The 21892-nt window shown below is 38.6% G+C and overlaps 1 protein-coding gene across 1 annotated transcript in view; it reads left to right on the top strand.

Moving 5' to 3' along the window:
• The window catches only part of LOC114652745 (matrix metalloproteinase-21-like), a 47289-nt gene extending 43356 nt beyond the window's left edge, over positions 1-3933 (top strand). The window contains exon 7 of the mRNA XM_028803062.2: positions 1184-3933. Within this exon, the coding sequence (XP_028658895.2) occupies positions 1184-1507 (324 nt within the window). The 3' untranslated portion in view covers positions 1508-3933. The remainder of the gene's footprint in view (positions 1-1183) is intronic.
• Positions 3934-21892: the final 17959 nt, after the last annotated feature.

Here is a 21892-nt window from a genome sequence, read left to right as displayed (position 1 = left end):
TTGGGAGTAGGCCAAGCCAACCTATGGCGAGAGCAGTCTAAATCTGCTATTGTATATTCAACAGAATTTCTACAATTAACTTTTCCCTTGCAACAAGGGAGAATTACAAAACTATTGAAAATACTTACATTTAAGATCCATGATTGCACTATGTTAAAACATAAGTGCTTCAGCAAGGCAAACATGTACAGTGATCCCTCGCTATATCGCGCTTCGCCTTTCGCGGCTTCACTCTATCGCGGATTTTATATGTAAGCATATTTAAATATATATCGCGGATTTTTTGCTGGTTCACGGATTTCTGAGGACAGTGGGTCTTTGAATTTCTGGTACATGCTTCCTCAGTTGGTTTGCCCAGTTGATTTCATACAAGGGACGCTATTGGCAGATGGCTGAGAAGCTACCCAACTTACTTTTCTTTCTCTCTCTCTTGCGCTGACTATCTGTGATCCTGACGTAGGGGGTGTGAGCAGGGGGACTGTTCGCACACCTAGACGATACGGACGCTCGTCTAAAAATGCTGAAAGATTATCTTCACGTTGCTACCTTCTGTGTGCAGCTTTTAAGTATGCTACACGGTGCTTCGCATACTTAAAAGCTCAAAGGGCACGTATTGATTTTTGACTTTGTTTTTCTCTGTCTCTCTCTCTCTCTCTCTCTCCCTCCCTGCTCCTGACGGAGGGGGTGTGAGCTGCCGCCTTCAACAGCTTTGTGCCGCGGTGCTTCGCGTACTTAAAGCCAAACAGCCCTATTGATTTGTTTGCTTTACTCTCTGTTTCCTTTGAAGAGGAAGATATGTTTGCATTCTTTTAATTGTGAGACAGAACTGTCATCTCTGTCTTGTCATGGAGCACAGTTTAAACTTTTGAAAAAGAGACAAATGTTTGTTTGCAGTGTTTGAATAACGTTCCTGTCTCTCTACAACCTCCTGTGTTTCTGCGCAAATCTGTGACCTAAGCATGACAATATAAAAATAACCATATAAACATATGGTTTCTACTTCGCGGATTTTCTTATTTCGCGGGTGGCTCTGGAACGCAACCCCCGCGATGGAGGAGGGATTACTGAATATTTACTGCTTTCTTTTTACTTTATGGCTACATTTACGTGTAGTTGGCATATTTCTAGCCCACCCAAAGTAATTACGCATGTAATATTCAGTTATTCAATTTTCTACCTGCAGGTCACGGCATTCAATGTGGATCACAACAGTAAGGTTGCTGGATATCCCAAAAGGACTGTGGATGTCTTCCCTCCAGTGTCATCCAATGACCACCCAGTAGGAAACCTGGATGCTGCCTACTTTTCCTACTACTATCAGGCTATTTACTTCTTCAAGGATAACATTTTCTGGAGAGTGGTGGATGAGAAGGACAAAACATTAAACCACTCTTTGCCTCACAATGGCTTGTTTCCTAATCAAAGAATCAAAGACCATTGGTTTGACATTTGTGATGTTGACCCATCCATGATGAACATGGTGTTAAGTAGTAAAATTAACAATTAACTTAATTGTAGAAAACTCTAACGAGCACAATGCTACTAAAATTCATGTTAACAATGCCTCATTTGAAAATTCAATTTCAGAAGAAGTAAGAAAAGATTCTCCCACTGGAAGAGTAGCCATATTTTGCCATTTACATAAGACATACAAGTAAAATACAATAATTGACACACTTTCTTGTTGAATGGAGAGACAAAACAATAAACAAGGCATCTTCTAGGCCAGAATTCTAGATTACTGTTATGTTGCTGTACTTCACCTACAGACAGAGAGAAAGAAAAAGGTAGGTAGGTAGTTCAATGGTCACGTTACATGGAATTGCATAAGTAATCGCAAAAATCATACTGCATACTGTACAGTGAACCCACAAAAGCAATTCAGGTTCAAGTACGGCATTTTATTTAAATAATGTGTGTGTATACACACACACACAAACACACAAAGGTGTGACAATTTCATTCCCAGAACAGCCATGTAGTTTCGCCTGTGTGCCATGAATCTTGATAGATGAACAGAGACAGAGGTGAGCTGAAGTTGTGACTGATCTTTCTGCAAATGAACACCTGCTTAACAGAGTTATTATGAGTGATGAAACAAATATCTCATGATAAAGTCTGTACATGAACAATGGCAAAGAAGTCAGCGGAAAAATACTGAGTTCACCATGGCAAAAAACATTCATGTCACTCTCACAGTTGAAGACCATGCTGGTATTTTTCAGCCATGGTGAACTCCATGTTTTCCATCACATGTTTTGTTGTTTTTGTTTCTGAGTTGTACTGGAAACACCAAGTTTTGTCACCTGCAATAATCCTGTTAAATTAAGTTATCGTTTGCAGAAAGATCAGTCACAACTTCAAGCTGCTGCTGTTTCCGTTCATCTGTCAAGATTAGAGGTACACCACTAGCAGTGACACAACATGGCTAATCAATGAATTAAACTGTCACACATCATGTGTGTATGTATGTGTATGTATATTTATTGAATCTCAAGGGGAAATGTAATTGCATACTGCAACAAAAAATACTCAGACTCAATGAAAAATAAAGAATAAAAACAAATTATAACAGAATACAAACATATAATACAATATTACTCAAAAAATACTGTGACTAGTAAATTGAGGTTTGTACTGTTTGCCTATGTCTTCTGGCTGGAATGATGTCAGAAGGAAGTACACAGGCAGAAAAAAATAATTCCGGCACTTCTCATTGCACCGTAGAGGTAGGAGCTTGGGGCTAAAAGTACTCCTAGAAAGTAACCCTTGGATGGCATGGGCAGAATTATTTATGATGGCAAATATTCCACCATCCTCTTTTCCACAACAGCCTCCAGAGTCGGTCCTGTGATGGAGAAGGCATTACTGATAAAGTCTATACAGGTGTTTTACATCACCTGAACTCAAGTTGTTTTCCCAAGAGACCACTGCTATAGTACACCATACTGGTAACACATTTCCAGCACGAATCTCTTCAGGAAGTACAGTCTACTGTGGCCTTACATTGGCACAACACAGTGACATTGTGTTGTCAGACAAGTTAGGTTTGCTGTTCATATGGACCCGAAAGTACCTGTAGCTCCACATAACCTCTACTTCCACTCCCTAAATGATCACTGGTCTGAAGGTCTTTTTAATGTGCTGGAAATCGACCACCAACTCATGACTTGTTGAAGTTGTGTTGAATGTGGTTCTCCCTTATCGCAAGACAAAGTCCTCCTGCAGTCTCTTGTACTCTGACTCATTTCCATTATCACAACCTATGATGGAGGTGTCATTTGAAGACTTCTGTAGATAGCAGGAGCTTGTATTATATTGGAAGTCCATTGTGTAAAGGGTAAACAGGAAGCCAGACAGAACACCTCCCTGTGGTTCCCCTAGTGTTATACACCACCATCTCTAACACTCAGTCCTTAAGCCACACACTTGCATACACGCATACACTATTGGAAATCAGGTATTATCAAAAGAACAGATTTGAGACCAAATGAAACGAGATATATTTTAATTACATCTCGCTTGCACTCACCTCCTGGACCATATAGCAATGAATTGTTAAGCAGCTTAACTAACAAAATAACAGACCGAGTATTCAAACTTACAAAATTTTAAAGCTTATTAATCAAATCCTGCCATCACTTACCAATAGACAAAGATGCTCATGCTTTAGACTGTTTTATTTATCTATATTTTATCAGAGAACCTGTTTTCTCAACTTCTTTTTCTTGCCATGCAATGTGATCCACTTATAAATCAAGAAAGCCTTGCAGAGAATGTCAGACAGTCAGTCAGGAAGCTGAAGCAGGAAACCTTCTATGACAAAACAACAATCCAAAAAAGTACTTCAAAATCAAAACGTTCCTCTAGAAACATAAGGTGAAGGTTTAAAAAAATGGCTCTTGCAGTCCCCATACCTAAACATTATTGAAAACTCACAACTGGAAGTGAGCTGTAAGGAAGTACGGAGAACATTTTCCAAACCAAGAATTCAGAGACTTGCAGCTCACTACAAAAAAAAAAAGTTCCCAAGCTGTGATTTTTGCCAAACGTGGTGTCACTAAGTACTGATTTAGTAGTGTTGCATTTTTATGTTTATCAAAAACAAAATCATAACTGTACAATAATATTTTCATAAAAATGCCATTGTTTTAGTTTGTTCGCTGTTGAAGTTGTCTTTTACATCAAAGGTCTACAAAATATGTAATTTGTTCAGGGGTGGTTAAACTTTTGCATGGAACTGTATCTTATGAGCATTCAGACTACTGTATATATAATAAGCATGTTAATTAAATACATAAATAAATAATGATATCAGGTTTTGTGATTGACCCCCTCACTTCTCACCCCCAATACTCAGCTGAGTCTATTCTGCAAAAGGATAAAAGAAAAAGCTAAAGAATAAAAAATTGAAAATAACGGTATTCTATAGTGGACATTGTACTTGTAATCCATTATGAATCATGTCTTAATGTAAGGCATTTTTATAAAATAGCTGATATTAACAGCTACTTTATTAGTAACATCTAATCTAATCTAACCAAGCCTTCATTTTGATATGACATCTTTAAGATGTTCAAAATATACGAAGAATTAGCTGTGTTACTCTGCTTCACCCGGGAAATGTTCCAAGTCCACATGCCTCAGTTATAGTGCCATTTGTTAATCGGATGTTATCAGAAGTACAATAACTAAGTACTTTTGTGTATACAATATTTTTTTTATAGTGTTTTTGTTTATGAGTGTGTGAGTGAACATATAACACAGCCACAGGGGATGCACAAACCAGTGTGTTTCTTTGTGCTGGTCCCAAGCCCTGATAAATGGGGAGGGTTACGTCAGGAAGGGCATCTGGTGTAAAATTTTGCCAAATCAATATGCGGACAACAATACAAACGGGTTAACAACTACCGCCACCAGTACTGTTAGCCAACAGGGTGGTGGTGGAAATTGGGCTACTGTTGGCCGAAGAAGAAGAAGAAGGAGAAGAAGAGAGGGGAGACGTGTCCGGAGGCAAAAGTAATAATTCATTACATTTATATAGCGCTTTTCTCAGTACTCAAAGCGCTATCCACACAGGGAGGAACCGGGAAGCGAACCCACAATCTTCCACGGTCTCCTTACTGCAAAGCAGCAGCACTACCACTGCGCCACCTGTGAGGAGGAAAGTAAAGAGAGTGGTACTGAGGGTAGGAACTTTGAATGTTGGCAGCATGACTGGTAAGGGGACAGAGTTAGCAGATATGATGGAGAGAAGGAAGGTTGATAGATTGTGCATGCAAGAGACTAAATGGAAGGGGAGTAAGGCCAGGTGGACTGGAGGTGGATTCAAATTGTTCTATCATGGTGTGGATGGGAGAAGAAATGGGGTAGGAGTTATTCTGCAGGAACAGTATCTCAAGAGTGTTCTGGAGGTGAAAAGAGTGTCAGGCAGAATAATGATTATGAAGCTGGAAATTGGATGTGTGATGAACAGTGTACCCAAGGGACAAAAAGTGGTGATTGGAGCGGATTTCAATGGGCATATTGGTGAAGGCAACAGTGGAAATGAGGAGGTGATGGGTAGGTATGGTGTCAAGGAGAGGAATGAAGAAGGTCAGAGGATAGTGGATTTTGCCAAAAGGATGGACATGGCTATGGTGATTACATATTTTAAGAAGAGGGAGGAACATAGGGTTACGTACAAGATTGGAGGAAGATGCACACAGGTAGATTACATCCTATGCAGAAGAGTTGATCTGAAAGAGATTAAAGACTGTGAAGTGGTGGCAAGGGAAAGTGTAGTTAAGCAGCATAGGACGGTTGTCTGTAGGATGATGTTGGAGATGAAGAAGAGGAAGAGAGTGAGAGCAGAGCCAAGGATCAAATGGTGGAAGTTGAAAAAGGAAGATTGCAAGGTTGAGTTTAGGGAGGAGGTGAGACAGGCACTGGGTAGCAGTGAAGAGTTACCAGACAGTGGGGAAGCTACAGCTGATGTAGTAAGGGTGACAGCAAGAAGGGTGCTTGGCATGACATCTGGAAAGAGGAAGGAGGAAAATGAAACCAGGTGGTGGAATGAGGAAATACAGGAGAGTATACGGAGGAAGAGGATGGCAAAGAAGAAGTGGGATAGTCAGAGAGATGCAGAAAGTAGACAAGAGTACAAGGAGATAATGCACAAGGTGAAGAGACAGGTGGTGAGGGCTAAGGAAAAGGCGTATGATGAGTTGTATGAGAGGTTGGATACTAAGGACGGAGAAAAGGACCTGTACCAATTGGCTAGACAGAGGGACCGAGCTGGGAAAGATGTGCAGTAGGTTTGGGTGAAAAAGGATAAAGATGGAAACGTACTCGCAAGCGAGGAGAGTGTGTTGAGCAGATGGAAAGAGTACTTTGAGAGGCTGATGAATGAAGAGAACGAGAGAGAGAAGAGATTGGATGATGTGGAGTTAGTGAATCAGGAAGTGTAACAGATTAACAAGGAGGAAGTAAGGACAGCTATGAAGAGGATGAAAAATGGAAAGGCCGTTGGTCCAGATGACATACCTATGGAAGCATGGAGGTGTTTAGGAGAGATGACAGTGGAGTTTTTAACCAGATTGTTTAATGAAAACTTGGAAAGTGAGAGGATGCCTGAGGAGTGGAGAAGAAGTGTACTGGTGCCGATATTTAAGAATAAGAGGGATGTGCAGGACTGCAGCAACTACAGGGGGATAAAATTGATGAGCCAGAGCATGAAGTTATGGGAAAGAGTAGTGGAAGCTAGGTTAAGAAGTGAGGTGATGGTTATTGAGCAGCAGTATGGTTTCATGTCAAGAAAGAGCACCACACATGCAATGTTTGCTCTGAGGATGTTGATGGAGAAGATTAGAGAAGGCCAGAAGGAGTTGCATTGCGTCTTTGTGGACCTGGAGAAAGCATATGACAAGATGCCTCGAGAGCAGCTGTGGTATTGTATGAGGAAGTCAGGAGTGGCAGAGAAGTACGTAAGAGTTGTACAGGATATCTACAAGGGAAGTGTGACTGTGGCGATGTCTGCGGTAGGAGTGATGGATGCATTCAAGTTGGAGGTAGGATTACATCAGGGATCGGCATTGAGCCCTTTCTTATTTGCAATGGTGATGGACAGGTTGACAGACAAGATTAGACAGGAGTCACTGTGGACTATGTTTGCTGATGACATTGTGATCTGTAGCGATAGTAAGAAGCAGGTTGAGGAGACCCTGGAGAGGTGGAAATATGCTCTAGAGAGGAGAGGAATGAAGGTCAGTAAGAACAAGACAGAATACATGTGTGTAAATGAGAGGGAGGTCAGTGGAATGGTGAAGATGCAGGGAATAGAATTGGCAAAGGTTGATGAGTTTAAATACTTGGGATCAACAGTACAAAGTAATGGAGATTGTGGAAGAGTGGTGAAAAAGAGTGCAGGAACGGTGGAATGGGTGGAGAAGAGTGTCAGGAGTGACAGGCAGGTATCAGCAAGAGTGAAAGGGAAGGTCTACAGGACAGTAGGGAGAGCAGCTATGTTATATGGGTTGGAGACGGTGGCACTGACCAGAAAGCAGGAGACAGAGCTGGAGGTGGCAGAGTTAAAGATGCTAAGACTTGCATTGGATGTGACGAGGATGGACAGGATTAGAAATGAGTACATTAGAGGGTCAGCTCAAGTTGGACGGTTGGGAGACAAAGTCAGAGAGGCGAGATTGCGTTGGTTTGGATGTGTGCATAGGAGAGATGCTGGGAATATTGGGATAAGGATGTTAAAGATAGAGCTGCCAGGGAAGAGGAAAAGAGGAAGGCCTAAGCAAAGGTTTATGGATGTGGTGAGAGAGGACATGCAGGTGATGGGTGTAACAGAACAAGATGCAAAGGACAGAAAGATATGGAAGAAGATGATCCGCTGTGGCAACCCCTAACGGGAGTGTGACGATGCAGGTTTAGCTCCATGCTCCCATCGGCTGTTAGGGAGCCCTTGAACCCAACTCCGTCGGTAATGTCACTGATGAGCTAGACAGCGAGGCAATAACATTGAACAAGGGGATGATGTAACAAATGTGCAAAGTGCTTTTATTCAAAATAAATCAACACAGTGTTCAAAGTAAAGTGCAGCAGTGCATTCAAAAGTCTTCATTAAATAAATAATCCAATAAAAGAAACGTGTGGAGGTTAAAATACAAACAACAATCCTTTAAAACAAGGTTAAAACGCACTTCAGGAAGCAGTCTTAAAAAAAAAACATTAAAAGTATCATTATACACAGAAGTTCAATATGGTGTCCCACAGGGGATCTATCATTAGGAAACATAATGTTAATTTTCACTCGTATGCAGATGACACCCAGTTATACCTTTCTTTTAAATCAAATGAAGTTTCTCCGATGTTGTCTTTAATTAGTTGTGTTAGTGAATTAAAGGAGTGGATGAATGAGAATTACTTGTCTTTAAATACAGATAAAACAGAGATGTTAATTGTTGGTGGGAATGACACTGATCATAACAATATTTTGTCATCATTTAACTCAGTTGGAATCCCAATTAATTTTACTGAATCAGCCCGCAATCTAGGAGTTATCTTTGACTCTAGCATGTCATTTAAAGCGCACATTACAAAGTTGTCCAAAACATGTTTCTTTGATCTTAAAAATGTTAAGAAATTAAGGCACTTTCTAAATAAACAGGATTCTGAGAAATTAATTCATGCATTTATTTCTAGTAGGATTGACTACTGCAATGCGGTGTTCACTGGATGTTCAAACTGTTCTCTATACAGCCTCCAGTTAATCCAAAATGCAGCTTTAAGAATTATTACAAGAACAAGAAAATACGAACACATAACTCCAGTTCTTAAATCCTTACACTGGCTCCCGGTTATGTTTACGGCAGATTTCAAAATCTTCCTTTTAACGTATAAAGCATTAAATGGCCAAGGTCTGGCTTACTTGTCTGAACTTATCATGACTTACAAACCAGAGCGTACATTAAGATCTCAAGATGCCGGTCTGCTTATGATTCCAAGGATTAATAAAATAACAATGGGAGGTCGAGCTTTTAGTTACAGGGCCCCTAAACTGTGGAATAGACTGCCTGCTTCTATAAGAGATTCCCCTTCGGTCTCAGCTTTTAAATCCCGACTGAAGACTCACTACTTCAGTTTAGCATATCCTGACTAGAGCTGCTGATTAACTGTACAGACTGCATCTCTGCTGTTAGTCATTAGCACTTAAACATAAGTAACATGACAGTTATAATTCGATACTAACCCTCACCTATTCTGTATCTCTTCTCGGTATTCAAATGTGGCACTTGGTGCCACGGCCCACCTGCCAAGTTGTTTTGCCTGCCTAAGGTAAAGTCATCCCTGATGGAGGATCGCAGGAATCGTGGGAAGGAGGGTTCCTTTCATCGGATTGGCTGGCCCAGCGCTGTTTCAGCCGTGGAATGGCCAAATGGGGGAGACATTGATGGCTCCAGGACTCTAAACATATCCAAATCTTATCATTTTGATATCATCTACTGTAAAATTCTGCTCCGTACTTCTAAAATTTTTATTTTTATACTGTATTGAGGATTTGTTCTATGTATTGTATTGACCCCCTTCTTTAGACACCCACTGCACGCCCAACCTACCTGGAAAGGGGTCTCTCTTTGAACTGCCTTTCCCAAGGTTTCTTCCATTTTTCCCTACAAGGTTTTTTTTTTGGGAGTTTTTCCTTGTCTTCTTAGAGAGTCAAGGCTGGGGGGCTGTCAAAAGGCAGGGCCTGTTTAAAGCCCATTGCGGCACTTCTTGTGTGATTTTGGGCTATACAAGAATAAATTGTATTGTATTGTATTGTATTGTATTACCAATAAATGATTTTGTAACAGCAAGAGTTTTCTATTAAACATCTTATTGCCATGGCGGCGCCACGCAGGCTGCGGCTGCACGGCTCGTGATAAAAACACGTTCTTTATAGTGATTTAATGTCACTCAACATGGAAATTCAGACATATACTCGTCTAAACCTTCTGTCATTGGGTACGGAACAGGATAAAGGACTAGTAAATCCAAATACCATGGTTCTACTGAAAGAATTTGGACTGCTGCGGACGAGCGGTGAGGCCAGTCTAGCACCCATATTATCTACCTGTGCTATCCATGCCTCGAGAACAAGACGGCGGCGGTGTACGCGTAAACAAAAGCGAGGTGTCCGCGGTGGGCTCAGCGTTAAGGCTAAAGCTAATCCATGCAGAACGCCACTACCATCGATCTTGGTGGCAAATATCCGCTCACTGGAGAATAAATTGGACTACATTCGGTTGGATTTAACATCGAAACGGGAGATTAAGGATTGCTGTGCTTTTGTCTTTACGGAGTCCTGGCTCACCGACTCCACAACCAACACTGCTATTAGCCTGGAGGGGCTAACGATTCATCGGGCAGACAGGAGCAGCAGTCTCAGCGGCAAAACACAGGGCGGAGGTATCATCGTCTACATAAACAACAGATGGTGTGTTGACTCAAAAATAATCCACACATGTTGCTCTCGGGACACTGAGTTTTTGGTAGTTAAATGCCGGCCTTTTTATTTGCCATGGGAATTTTCCGTTGTACTTATAGTAGCTGTTTATATTCCCCCTGACGCTGACACCAAGGCAGCCATTGACACACTCTGCCACTGTATCAACGATTTGCAAACCACACATCCAGAGGAAGTAGTCATCGTTGCTGGGGATTTTAACCAGGCAAACATGAAGAGAGGTTTACCCCATTTTTACCAACATGTGGATTTTGCAACTCGAGGAACCAATATATTGGATCATGTCTACACCAACATTAAAGGAGCATTCAAAGCATCCCCACGTCCCCATCTTGGCTCATCAGACCACATCTCTATTATGCTAATCCCAGCATATAGACCTGTGCTCATCAGATCAAAACCATCACTCAAACAGGTGAGAGTTTGGCCAGGAGAAGCCATGAATGCACTACAGGATTGTTTTGAGTGCACTGACTGGTCTGTGTTCAGTGAGGCAGCTACCACAGATCAAAGGATAGACATAAATGAATATGCAGAGGCTGTGTTTGGCTACTTAAATAAGTGCATGGAGGATGTCTGCGTCACCAAAAACATCATTGTCAGGGCAAACGATAAACCGTGGGTGACTGCTGAGGTGCGAGTTTTGCTGAAAGTGAGAAACTGTGCTTTTAAATCTGGAGATATAGCTGCCCTTAGAACAGCAAGAGCCAACCTAAATAAAGCTATTAGAAGAGCTAAAAGGGCTCATGGAAAGAAAATTGAGAGTCATTTTCACGATCAAAGGAACAGCAGAAGATTGTGGCAGGGGATTAAATCTGTGACAGATTACAAAACAGTTTCTTACCCCTGTGATGATAGCTTCAACTTCCTGAATGACCTAAAAAAGTACTTTGAAGCATTGAATGATACATCACCAGTGAAGGCCACCCCTCATCCTGATGAGAAGGCACTGTGTCTGGAACCGGATGATGTTCTACGGACTTTGAGGAGAATTAATCCAAGGAAAGCTGCGGGACCAGACCAGATACCAGGTTGTGTACTCAAAGGATGTGCGGAGCAGCTGACACATGTCCTTACGGATATATTTAACATCTCTCTGTGTCAAGCTGTTGTGCCATCTTGCTTTAAAACCTCAGAAATCATCCCAGTTCCAAAAAAACCCATAGTCACAACCATGAATGACTATCGCCCTGTAGCCTTAACATCAATAGTGATGAAATGTTTCGAGAGGCTGATCAAGGACCACATTACTTCTGTCCTACCCTCCTCATTTGACCCACTCCAATTCGCCTTCCGCTCCAACCGTGCCACAGAGGATGCCATATCTATTGCACTCCATTTTTCATTGGAACATCTGGAGAATAGAGACGCTATGGTCCGCATGCTGTTTGTTGATTTTAGTTCGGCTTTTAATACCATCATCCCTCACAATTTGATCAGCAAACTGGGCCCATTGGGACTGGGCATACCTCTGCAAAACTGGATATTGGACTTTCTAATGGATAGGCCACAGTACGTACGGGTAGGAAAGAATAAATCAGATACCATCGCCTTGAGCACAGGTTCTCCACAGGGGTGTGTTCTAAGTCCCCTCCTCTTCACGCTCATGACCCACGATTGTTGTGCCAAGTTCAGCACAAACCAAATTATTAAGTATGCGGATGACACAATAGTGGTGGGTCTCATTCGAGGTGACGGGGAGGGGGATTACAGAGAGTAGGTGAAGTCATTTGTGGAATGGTGTGATAAAAACAATCTGATACTGAATGTCGAAAAAACAAAAGAACTGGTGATCGACTTCAGCAAGAAACAGCTGATACACATCCCGGTCTACATTAAGAACACTGCTGTGGAAATTGTGCAGTCTACTAAGTTCCTGGGAGTTAATGTGACGAACAACCTCACCTGGTCCCTGCACACCTCCTCCGTCATCAAGAAAGCTCACCAGCGCTTGATCTTTCTGCGGAGGCTAAAGAGGGCCCATCTCAGTAAGTCAGTCCTCACCACTTTTTACAGAGGGACCATAGAGAGCGTGCTAACCAGCAGCAGCTCTCTGTGGCAGGAGAGCTGCAGCGCTTCGGACTGGAAAGCACTGAGGAAAGTGGTGAGGGCTGCGGAGAGGATCATTGGATCCCTGTTGCCAAATGTACAAGATTTGGCAAAACAACGCTGTCTGGCCAGAGCTGTGCGGATTTCTAGAGACCCTACTTATCCTGCCTCTGAACTCTTTTCCCTCATGCCCTCAAGCAGAAGGTACCGCAGCCTGAAATGTAGAACTACCATGTTTAAAAACAGTTTTTTTCCTACTGCCGTTCGTCTTTTAAATGAAGCAGTTTAGTATTTTATTGTAGGCTGATTTTAACTATGTGTTTTTATTAATGTCTTGTGCATCGTATTTTCGTTCTGCAGCACATCTTGGATGTTCTGCTGAATGACAAATAAAATTGAATTGATTGATTGATTAATTACTATTCATTGAACTGTAGTATTGAAATACAAATTCCTAGTTTTCTTTTAAGGTAAAACAGTAATCCAAATAACAATCATTTGACTTTAACTAGTGCTGTAAGAGCCAATCTTAGAAAGTTAAAGTTTTGAGTTAAACTCATATTAGTGTTTGCTTAATTTGAATAGAATGTAAATTTCTTCTATAGTCATAGACAATGGTATAGTCTTTTCCCCCTATAAGTTAGTAAGAGATAGAACTTTCTTGCTATAACTTAGATACCATGTGATAATTGTTTCAGTTGTGACCCATTTTCAACTCAGAGATGGGATAGGCATACAGTTTTATAGCCATTTAGAAATTAGTAATGATTTGAGATGTAACAAGATTTAAGTTTTGAACAGATCTTTTAACAAGAATTTTTCTTTTTTTTTTTTTTACTATTTTAATTTTCTTTTTTGTGTGAACTGTTTTACTTTGAATTTTAACTAAAACTTTTAAAAAACGAAGATATTTTCTCTGTGGAATTATTTTGGTGCGTCAGGCTTTTGTTGAATCCCATTTTTTGAGTTAGAGCTGCTGAACTTTGGTAATTTTGGAACAACGCAGCTACAAGTGCTACCTGAAAGTTAACCATTCAATAAAATCAATTATATACATAATTGCACTTAAAACTTGAGAATCTTACAAGCCTTTGGTTCACATACAACACCTCTCATTACAATCAAGTCTGTGTTACTGTATATCTTGTGAAGCTCTGCTGAATATAGATATGTATATGGATGCTTTTATTCTCCATTCATTATTATTATTTTTTATTGGAGGCATTTGACATCCTGGGCCCACTATTGTTGCCAATAATAAATGCTTCTGTTAGTATTTTCATTTTTACTTTCTCATATACTAAGTATAGGGAAAGTATTATAATTGACCAAAGATTCAATGTCGAGATTTCGATGAATCTCGACGTTTTTGACTTCCCTGAGTTGGAAACTACCATTTTTGGAATTGTGTCTTGTGTGTCTGTCTGTGTATGTAAACACGATACCTTGAGTATGCTTTCACTTACTGTAGGTCAACCAAATTTTGCATGCAAGTTATTAGGTACAAAATGTAGATTTCTATCTACTTTTGGGCTATTTCCATTAACTGGAAGTGGTACTTTACCTTTTATTCATGCAGCTGCAGAGTCCGATTTATTCACCTTTACTTTAATAATAATTGTTCAATATATTATTAATATGATTTGTTGTTGATGGTTCTTTAATGTAGGTAATATACAAATATAAACATTGTCTTGCGGTTTACTCCTCAAATATTCATCCCCATATCTGAGTATAAGAGAAAGTCTGGGGGAGACCACTCCCAATTTTTTAAACAAGTGATGGGTCGGCCTTGTCTTTAAAAGACTGAGTTAGATCCTGGACGGTTAGCCAATTTTCTTCTAATTTCTCAATTGCCATTTTTGGTTAAAATTATAGAAAGAATGATTTATGAACAATTGGTTGACCATCTTATTTCTAATAATTTATGTGAGATTTTCCAATCTGGCTTTAGGTGTTATCATGGTGTTGAGATTGCCCCCCTTAAAGTATTTAATGACATGTCAACTTATCACTGACTCAGGTGGGGCAGCTGTCCTTATCCTTCTGATCTTTCAGCAGTTTTTGATACTATTGATCATGAGATCTTGCTGTTGTGGCTTAAAGGGGCTGCTCTTAACTGGTTCAGGTCATATCTTACTGGTAGATATAATAATAATAATGTTTTATTTACATAGCACCTTTCATACACTCAAGGACACTTAACAATTCAATACACACATTAACAAGACAGTAGAAATTACATACACGAAAAAGAATAATACTCATTGAAAAGATGTGTTTTTAACAGAAGTTTGAAATTAGTAATAGATTTTTCCTCACGAAGGCTGAGAGGGAGAGAATTCCAAATTTTAGGGGCCATCACTCTGAAAGCTCTGCCACTCATAGTTACTAACCTGTATTTAGGTACAGTGAGTAACTTAGCGTCCGATGATCGTAATGCACGGGCAGGAGTGTAAGGAAGCTGCAGCTCCGACAGATAATCCATGAAGGGCTTTAAAGGTGAGAAGAAAAATTTTATATTTGATTCTTGAAGAAACTGGTAAACAATGTAAATCTTAGAGGACAGGAGTATTGTGAGCAGAGTTTTTAGTGTGTGTAAGTAAACGAGCAGCAGAATTCTGAACATATTGTAATCTATTGATATACTGAGTCAGGAGGCCATTAAACAAAGCATTGCAATAGTCCAGACGGGTAGTGATGAAAGCATGAATGAGTGTTTCAGTATCTTTCCCACTGAGAAAAGAATGCAGATGAGCAATGTTGTGAAGATGAAAAATGGCTGTCTGTACTATTGAGCTAACGTGTGATTGAAAAGTAAGAAGCTGATCAAAGATGACACCCAAATTACGGACTGATGCTGAGGGTTGAACCAGGATCCCATCAATGTCAATTTTTAGCCCACGAAGGGAACACAGGAAAGATTTGGTACCAATTAATAAGATTTCTGTTTTATCAGGATTGAGTTGTAAAAAATTATCTGTCATCCAATGAGAAAAAATCCAGCCGAAGCTTAGGGGGGCTGTAGATTAATATAATGTGCAGCGAAGCCTTTCCAGTGATTTTAACAACCAGGTATTAAAAAGACGTAATGCTGTGAAAATCAACAGTGGTTGCTTTAAGACAATCACGCTGAACCACCGCCAATCCACCACCTCAGCCTGTCAGACAGGGTTTAGACAGGTAACTGTAACCAGCGGGGATAAGCAGATTCAATTGTAAGTAATCACCTGAAATCTGCCACGTTTCTACAAAGAACATGTCCAGTTTTTTAGAAGTTGATAAGTTGTTAAGGAAAGTAGTTTTATTAGTTACTGATCTGCAGACATTTTTCAGTGACTCTCAATTCCTTTTTTCTTCAGCTGCTCCTATTAAATGTGATGTAACTCAGGGATCTATTTTGGGACCTAACTTATTTTCTATAGATCTTTCTCCTATTGGAGCTACTTTTAGGATGTTAAATGTTTCTGGTCATTGTTTCACTTATGACAGTCGAGATTTATATTCATGTGTGCAATTCCACAATGAATCCATTGTATAACTGTCTTAGAACCAAGATCCTGGATGGCTAACAATTCTCTTGATCTAAATCATAATAAAATGGAAGTGCAGTTAGTTGGTCTGCAGCTAAAGCTCAAGTTGGATTTGAATTTCCTGGCACTTTTTGCACACCTTAAGTATGGTATCTTGGGGGTTACTTTTGACAGTAACCTCTCTTTTGAGAAACAAATTAATTCTGTCATCAAGAGTTGTTATTTCCAGCTTTGTGTTTAAGCCCAGGTTTAGCCTTTTTTTATCTCCTAAGCATCTTGAGAAAGTTACTCATGCCTTTATCTTTTCTCAGCTTGATTACTGCAACTGATTGTATTCTGGGATCAGTAAATCCCTCATGCACAGACTGCAGTTGGTTCAGAATGCTGATGCTCATTTTTTGGTTGAGGCACGAAAGTTTACTTCTATATCCCTAATTTTGGCCTCTTTATAGTGGTTGCCATTTAGGTTTAGAATTGATTTTTTAAATTTTACTGCTGGTTTTTAAATCATTGAATAGGTATGCTCCCATCTATCTATCTGAATTGTGTGTTTTATACCAGCCATCCAGAGCTCTTAGGTCTAAAGGTCAGCTATCTCTTATGTTCCCTCATACTAACTATAAAACTAAGGGTGAAAGGGCTTTTGCAACCTATGCACTATGTTTGTGGAAATCTTTACCTTAATGAAGGCAGGCTCTATTGTTGGCATAGAGCTGGACAGTTTGACATCCGTAGCAGAGCAACGGGCACTCAGCAGGCTCCTATCAATTATGGAGAATCCACTACATCCATTAAACAGTGTCATCTCCAGACAGAGGAGCAGTTTCAGCGACAGACTGCTGTCACTGTCCTGCTCCACTGACAGACTGAGAAGATCATTCCTCCCCCAAACTATGCGACTCTTCAATTCCACCAGAGGGGGTAAACGTTGAACATTATTCAAGTTATTGTCTGTTTTTTACCTGCATTTTTTATTACTCTTTAATTTAATATTTTTTGCTGCTGGGGTATGTGAATTTCCCCCTGGGATTAATAAAGTATCTATCTATCTATCTATCTATCTATCTATCTATCTATCTATCTATCTATCTATCTATCTATCTACATTAAGGACGTACATTCAATTGATCTTTTTAAAACTAGTTTGAAAAAGTATCTTTAGTCTTTAGTTTTTTGGGATCTTCAGTGATATTGATAATCCTACCCTCCTAGTCAGTGGTTTGTTTCACTATACTAATACTGTTATTGTATTATGTATTTTATTTTTCTGCATAATTATTAGTTGAATCTTACATTTATTATATAGTCTACGTAAAACACTTTGGTTACAGCATTGCTGACGTCTTCAATGTGCTCTGTAAATAAATTGACATTGACAAACATAAAATATCAGAGCTTATCGTGAACATAAATTCACCAAGGACAATACTGCAAGATCAACTTTTACCAAGTACCTACACCTACAGTATGATTTGAAATACAAATAATAATGAAATCACAGTTAAAATTATAATCAAACAATGAAGTGTCATAGCATGCTAAGGACTTTATGATGTCCCAGTTTACAACCTAAATCTTACAAGAAGGTTAAACAGTTTCTGCCGTTTGTTCCATGGAGATGTCCAGTGTATCACATACACAATCATTTGTAAATGTGCACATGACAATCATTTCTTCTCATTATTGGTATGTGTTGCACTGTTGTGGGCAAGGAGGCTGGTGTTACATGAATTAATTGCATTAGAGGAATTACAGCATATTAAAATAACATTCCAGCATAAAAAAGTCAAATCAACACAGGCTTAAATGGTATCTTGCTGTTTATGTACCAAACATCACAGGGATGCAGCTATAAATATAATACTTTACTATTTCAAAGAAAAGAAATCTCTCTGACCAACAAATCACCTCTTTTGTTTGTCGGGCATGAAGAGGATTAGCATCTTCTAAGAAATCTATAAATGCCCGTTCCCTCAAATTACTACACAATGTTTGTTATGTTTCTGAAAGTAAGTACAATTTAGAAGCTGAGCAGGATAGAGAATGGACCTATTTGTAATGCAATTTAAGGCCTATTAGGACTACTGTATATTAGGATCATAGCCTGAACCAATAGTTGAGTTTCAAAAATAAAATTATGATACAAAATGTTTAAATGTGTCATTTAAATTTTTTAGGGGCTACACTTATATTCCCTTAAGTGGTATGTGTTAATAAGGCTGTCCAATAATTAAAAGGCAATTTTCACAATAAATTTAGATAGATAGATAGATAGATACTTTATTAATCCCAATGGGAAATTCACAGTACAATCTAATAAAGAATGGACAACATTTAGATGTGAATACCAATAAAAAAGTTGTATGTAAATATTCTGTGACCCTTCATATCCTACCCATTATTTACAAAATGTTTATTATTATTATTTGCAAGTGTTACTCACCCAGGATTTACTTCTGTTGTGAGAGCAAACACAGAGCTTCAAAGACACATACAGTATGGCCACTGTACGTCCCATTAGAGCTGGATATTTTAAGGTCACGTTGCAATATACAATGACAAATGATATTTTATTTTCTCTAAAATACGGTGATATAATTTAGAGTCAGGACTATGTCAGAATAAAAAATGCTTTTGTGTGTCACATCAGCATTTATCTTTTGTGAGAAAAACACAAACCCAATACATTAATGATTTATTAATTTACAAATTGGTATTGGTAAACTCTGAACTCTTCACTATTTCTCCCTCACACACAAATATTTCATACAGAATTGTAAAGTACATATTTTGGTATTGTATTACAGCTCCATCTCTCTCTTTCTCACACACACACAAGCAATAAGTTCATTGTAATCAGCTAATCAGACCATTGATATTGTTACAAATGTTATTGGGTATGATATGCAATTAATTTTGATTAATTAAAAAACGAAGCAGCCTACTCAACCAATGACAAGGTGATGCCTGCGCACGTCCATTACACAGCAGCTTTGTCTTTTAATTTAAGCTCACTGCTTTGGTTACATTGAGGCCATTATCCATATTAATGTAAAGTTGTCTGCTTTCTTTTAAATTCCAAGGCCTTCTGTAGGGATCATGCCTTTGTGATCTTATGGAATTAGCTTGTTTGTAGAAACACACATTTTAACTCCCAGCTTTCTATAAAACACAGTAAGGCTCAGGCAGGACTCATGTTTTGCTAGACTACAAATCTGTAGTGGTCACAAAGTATGTGACATTGGAAATTTTTTTATATAGTAATTTTCTCGGGCCCCTCAGTGTTTAACTTTGGTAATTCTTCAGTTGAAAAATTTTTTTTACAGCTGACAATCTCTTAATTTAGGATCCATAGTTAATAATCATTTGCTTACATCCTGGTTTTTTTTGCTACACTTTTGAAAACCATATCTTTTATCTGACTTTGCTGTGTCTTTTTTGTAAGGTACACAGTGAGAAAATGAAGCTGCTAATGTGGCTTATTTTAAGACAGCATGATGTTTAGATGAACAAGAGGATGAATGTGCAGTATGGAGTTTTAAACATGCTCTCTTTATACTGAATTGCACGTTTTTATTTGAGATGGTGGAAGAGATTTGTAGTACTGCTATCTGTAATAAGTAGTGTGGTAGACAGTAGGGCTTTTGGGATTTTCAAAACTAGACTTGATATTATGCGTTGTTGGGCTGAATGGCCCATTTTCATGTAGATTGTCAACGTTCTTTGGTAGTGATCCTTTGCAGGGATAGCATGCATATGGCTATGCTTTATTGCTCTTCTGATTTTTTGAAGCTAAAACATCTTCACACAAAAGATCCACAGGTACTCTTTTTATTGGTAAGATCAGTTGTACATACATGAATGTATATGCGTGCCATGCATTTTAATACCAATGCCAATTGTGGACTAGCAATGGAGTCAGGGTGGTCAAATGCAAATACTCAAATAACAGTGCTAATTTGTACATACTGCACTTCACTGTTGAGCATACAGTGTCAGCTTAAACAAAAAACAAAACAAAAAAAAACATAACATCCTTTGAAAATTGTGAATGTAAAAATGTATCTAACAAAACCTCAATATTCATTAAATCACCTAGCCCTATGTCCCATACTTCTGTGACAAGCATCTCTGGGCTGTTCAGGAACCGTCAATCAGCTGCTGCTTTAACTTGCTAGTTTTCTATTCAGGCTTGACAGTTAAAGTAGATCATAAGAAGTGTAGTACTGCTGTTAAGATGTTGTTTGTTAACACAATACTTTTCCATTAATTATTACAATTTTATGTAAAGTGATTATTTTAGACTCTTTTTATAAAGAAATCTGTTTATTTAGATCACTCAGTGATTACCATTATAATAACATTACACTCAACTGTTCAATTTGTGAACCTTCAAATATATTCATTTATCTTAAAGGAGAGACAGTTCTTGCCTTGCACCCACTGTTAAGATGGGCTCTGGCTGCCTGTGATCATTAACGAGGATTATGCATGTTTGAAGATGGATGAATTTGTAATATCAAAGGAGATGCATAATGGTTCTGACCAATAAATGATTTTGCCAGATTTTCCATGCAAAATTCCCATGGCCCCATTGTGTGCTACAAGCTGAATGAGATCTGTACATGGCACAAATTACACACGTTCCAAACTTCTCTCTGACCATGTCATCTTGTGTGCACACCAAATCCAAATTTCACCCCCACAAAGTATAAAATCAGATTTCAAATGAACTTATCAGCATTAGTTCAGATATTACAAAATTCACGGAGGCAAATGCATACACTTAAGACTTATTTTTTTGGTAACTGTTTAATCAATTTAAATGATTAAGTAAACAACTGGATACAGAAAGATTAATAAAATAAACAGGCTAGGATATCACCTAGCTAATAATACCTGCTTGAAGCCACTTTGGAGTATTTCCCTCCAAAACACTCCGGTCTTCTCATGTAAGAGAACACTCACAGGTGTATAAGGAAAATGATATGTATAATTAAACTTTAAATGATGCACAGAGAGACAAAAAAAGAAACAAATCATAGTAGCAGTAAAACAAATTTAAAGGGAAGATTTGGCAAATGCCCGGGCAATATCTATAGTTAAAATATTATTATGAAAATATTTTATTTTGTAACTTGTAACTTGTACAAGTTTTGATTTAAATTCAAAAATAGTGTAACCACTATTTATGCTGTTATTTAACTTTTTTCAAGTTCACATATGATAAAATAAAAACAAAAAAAAAAACAGGAAAATTGATTTATTTAACAAATGGTTATGGGACGTTAAAGTATGCATGTACTATTAAAACAAAATAGATTACTGGTCTGAAGTATGAGGGATGTTCAAAAAGTTTCCACACTTTTATATTTTCGTTGGAAACGGTGAAGGAAGGAGGAGTAGTAATTGGGCATTAAAATGTTAGTACGACACTGGGAAAACTGCATCACAAAGGAAGGTGACTATGTAGAAAAGTTATGTCATTTGTTTTTGAAATTCTTAAAAGAGTTAAAAAAAAAGTTCAGAAACTTTCTGAACGGCCCTCATACTTATACAGCCATATGAAAAAGTTTGGGAACCCCTCTTAATTAGATTTTTGTTTATCATTGGCTGAGCTTTTCAAAGTAGCAACATCCTTTTAATATAGGACGTCTTATGGAAACAGTATTTCAGCAGTGACATTAAGTTTACTGGATTAACAGAAAATGTTCATCATAACAAAATTATACAGGTGCATAAATTTGGGCACCCCCAACAGAGATACTACATCAATACTTAGTTGAGCCTCTCTCTCTCTCTCTCTCTATATATA

The sequence above is a fragment of the Erpetoichthys calabaricus genome, chromosome 5 (genome assembly GCF_900747795.2).
Source record: "Erpetoichthys calabaricus chromosome 5, fErpCal1.3, whole genome shotgun sequence".
In the NCBI taxonomy this organism is placed as follows: Eukaryota; Metazoa; Chordata; class Cladistia; order Polypteriformes; family Polypteridae; genus Erpetoichthys; species Erpetoichthys calabaricus.
Note: the sequence above shows the minus strand (reverse complement) of the source record. Positions and strands in the feature narration are given on the sequence as shown.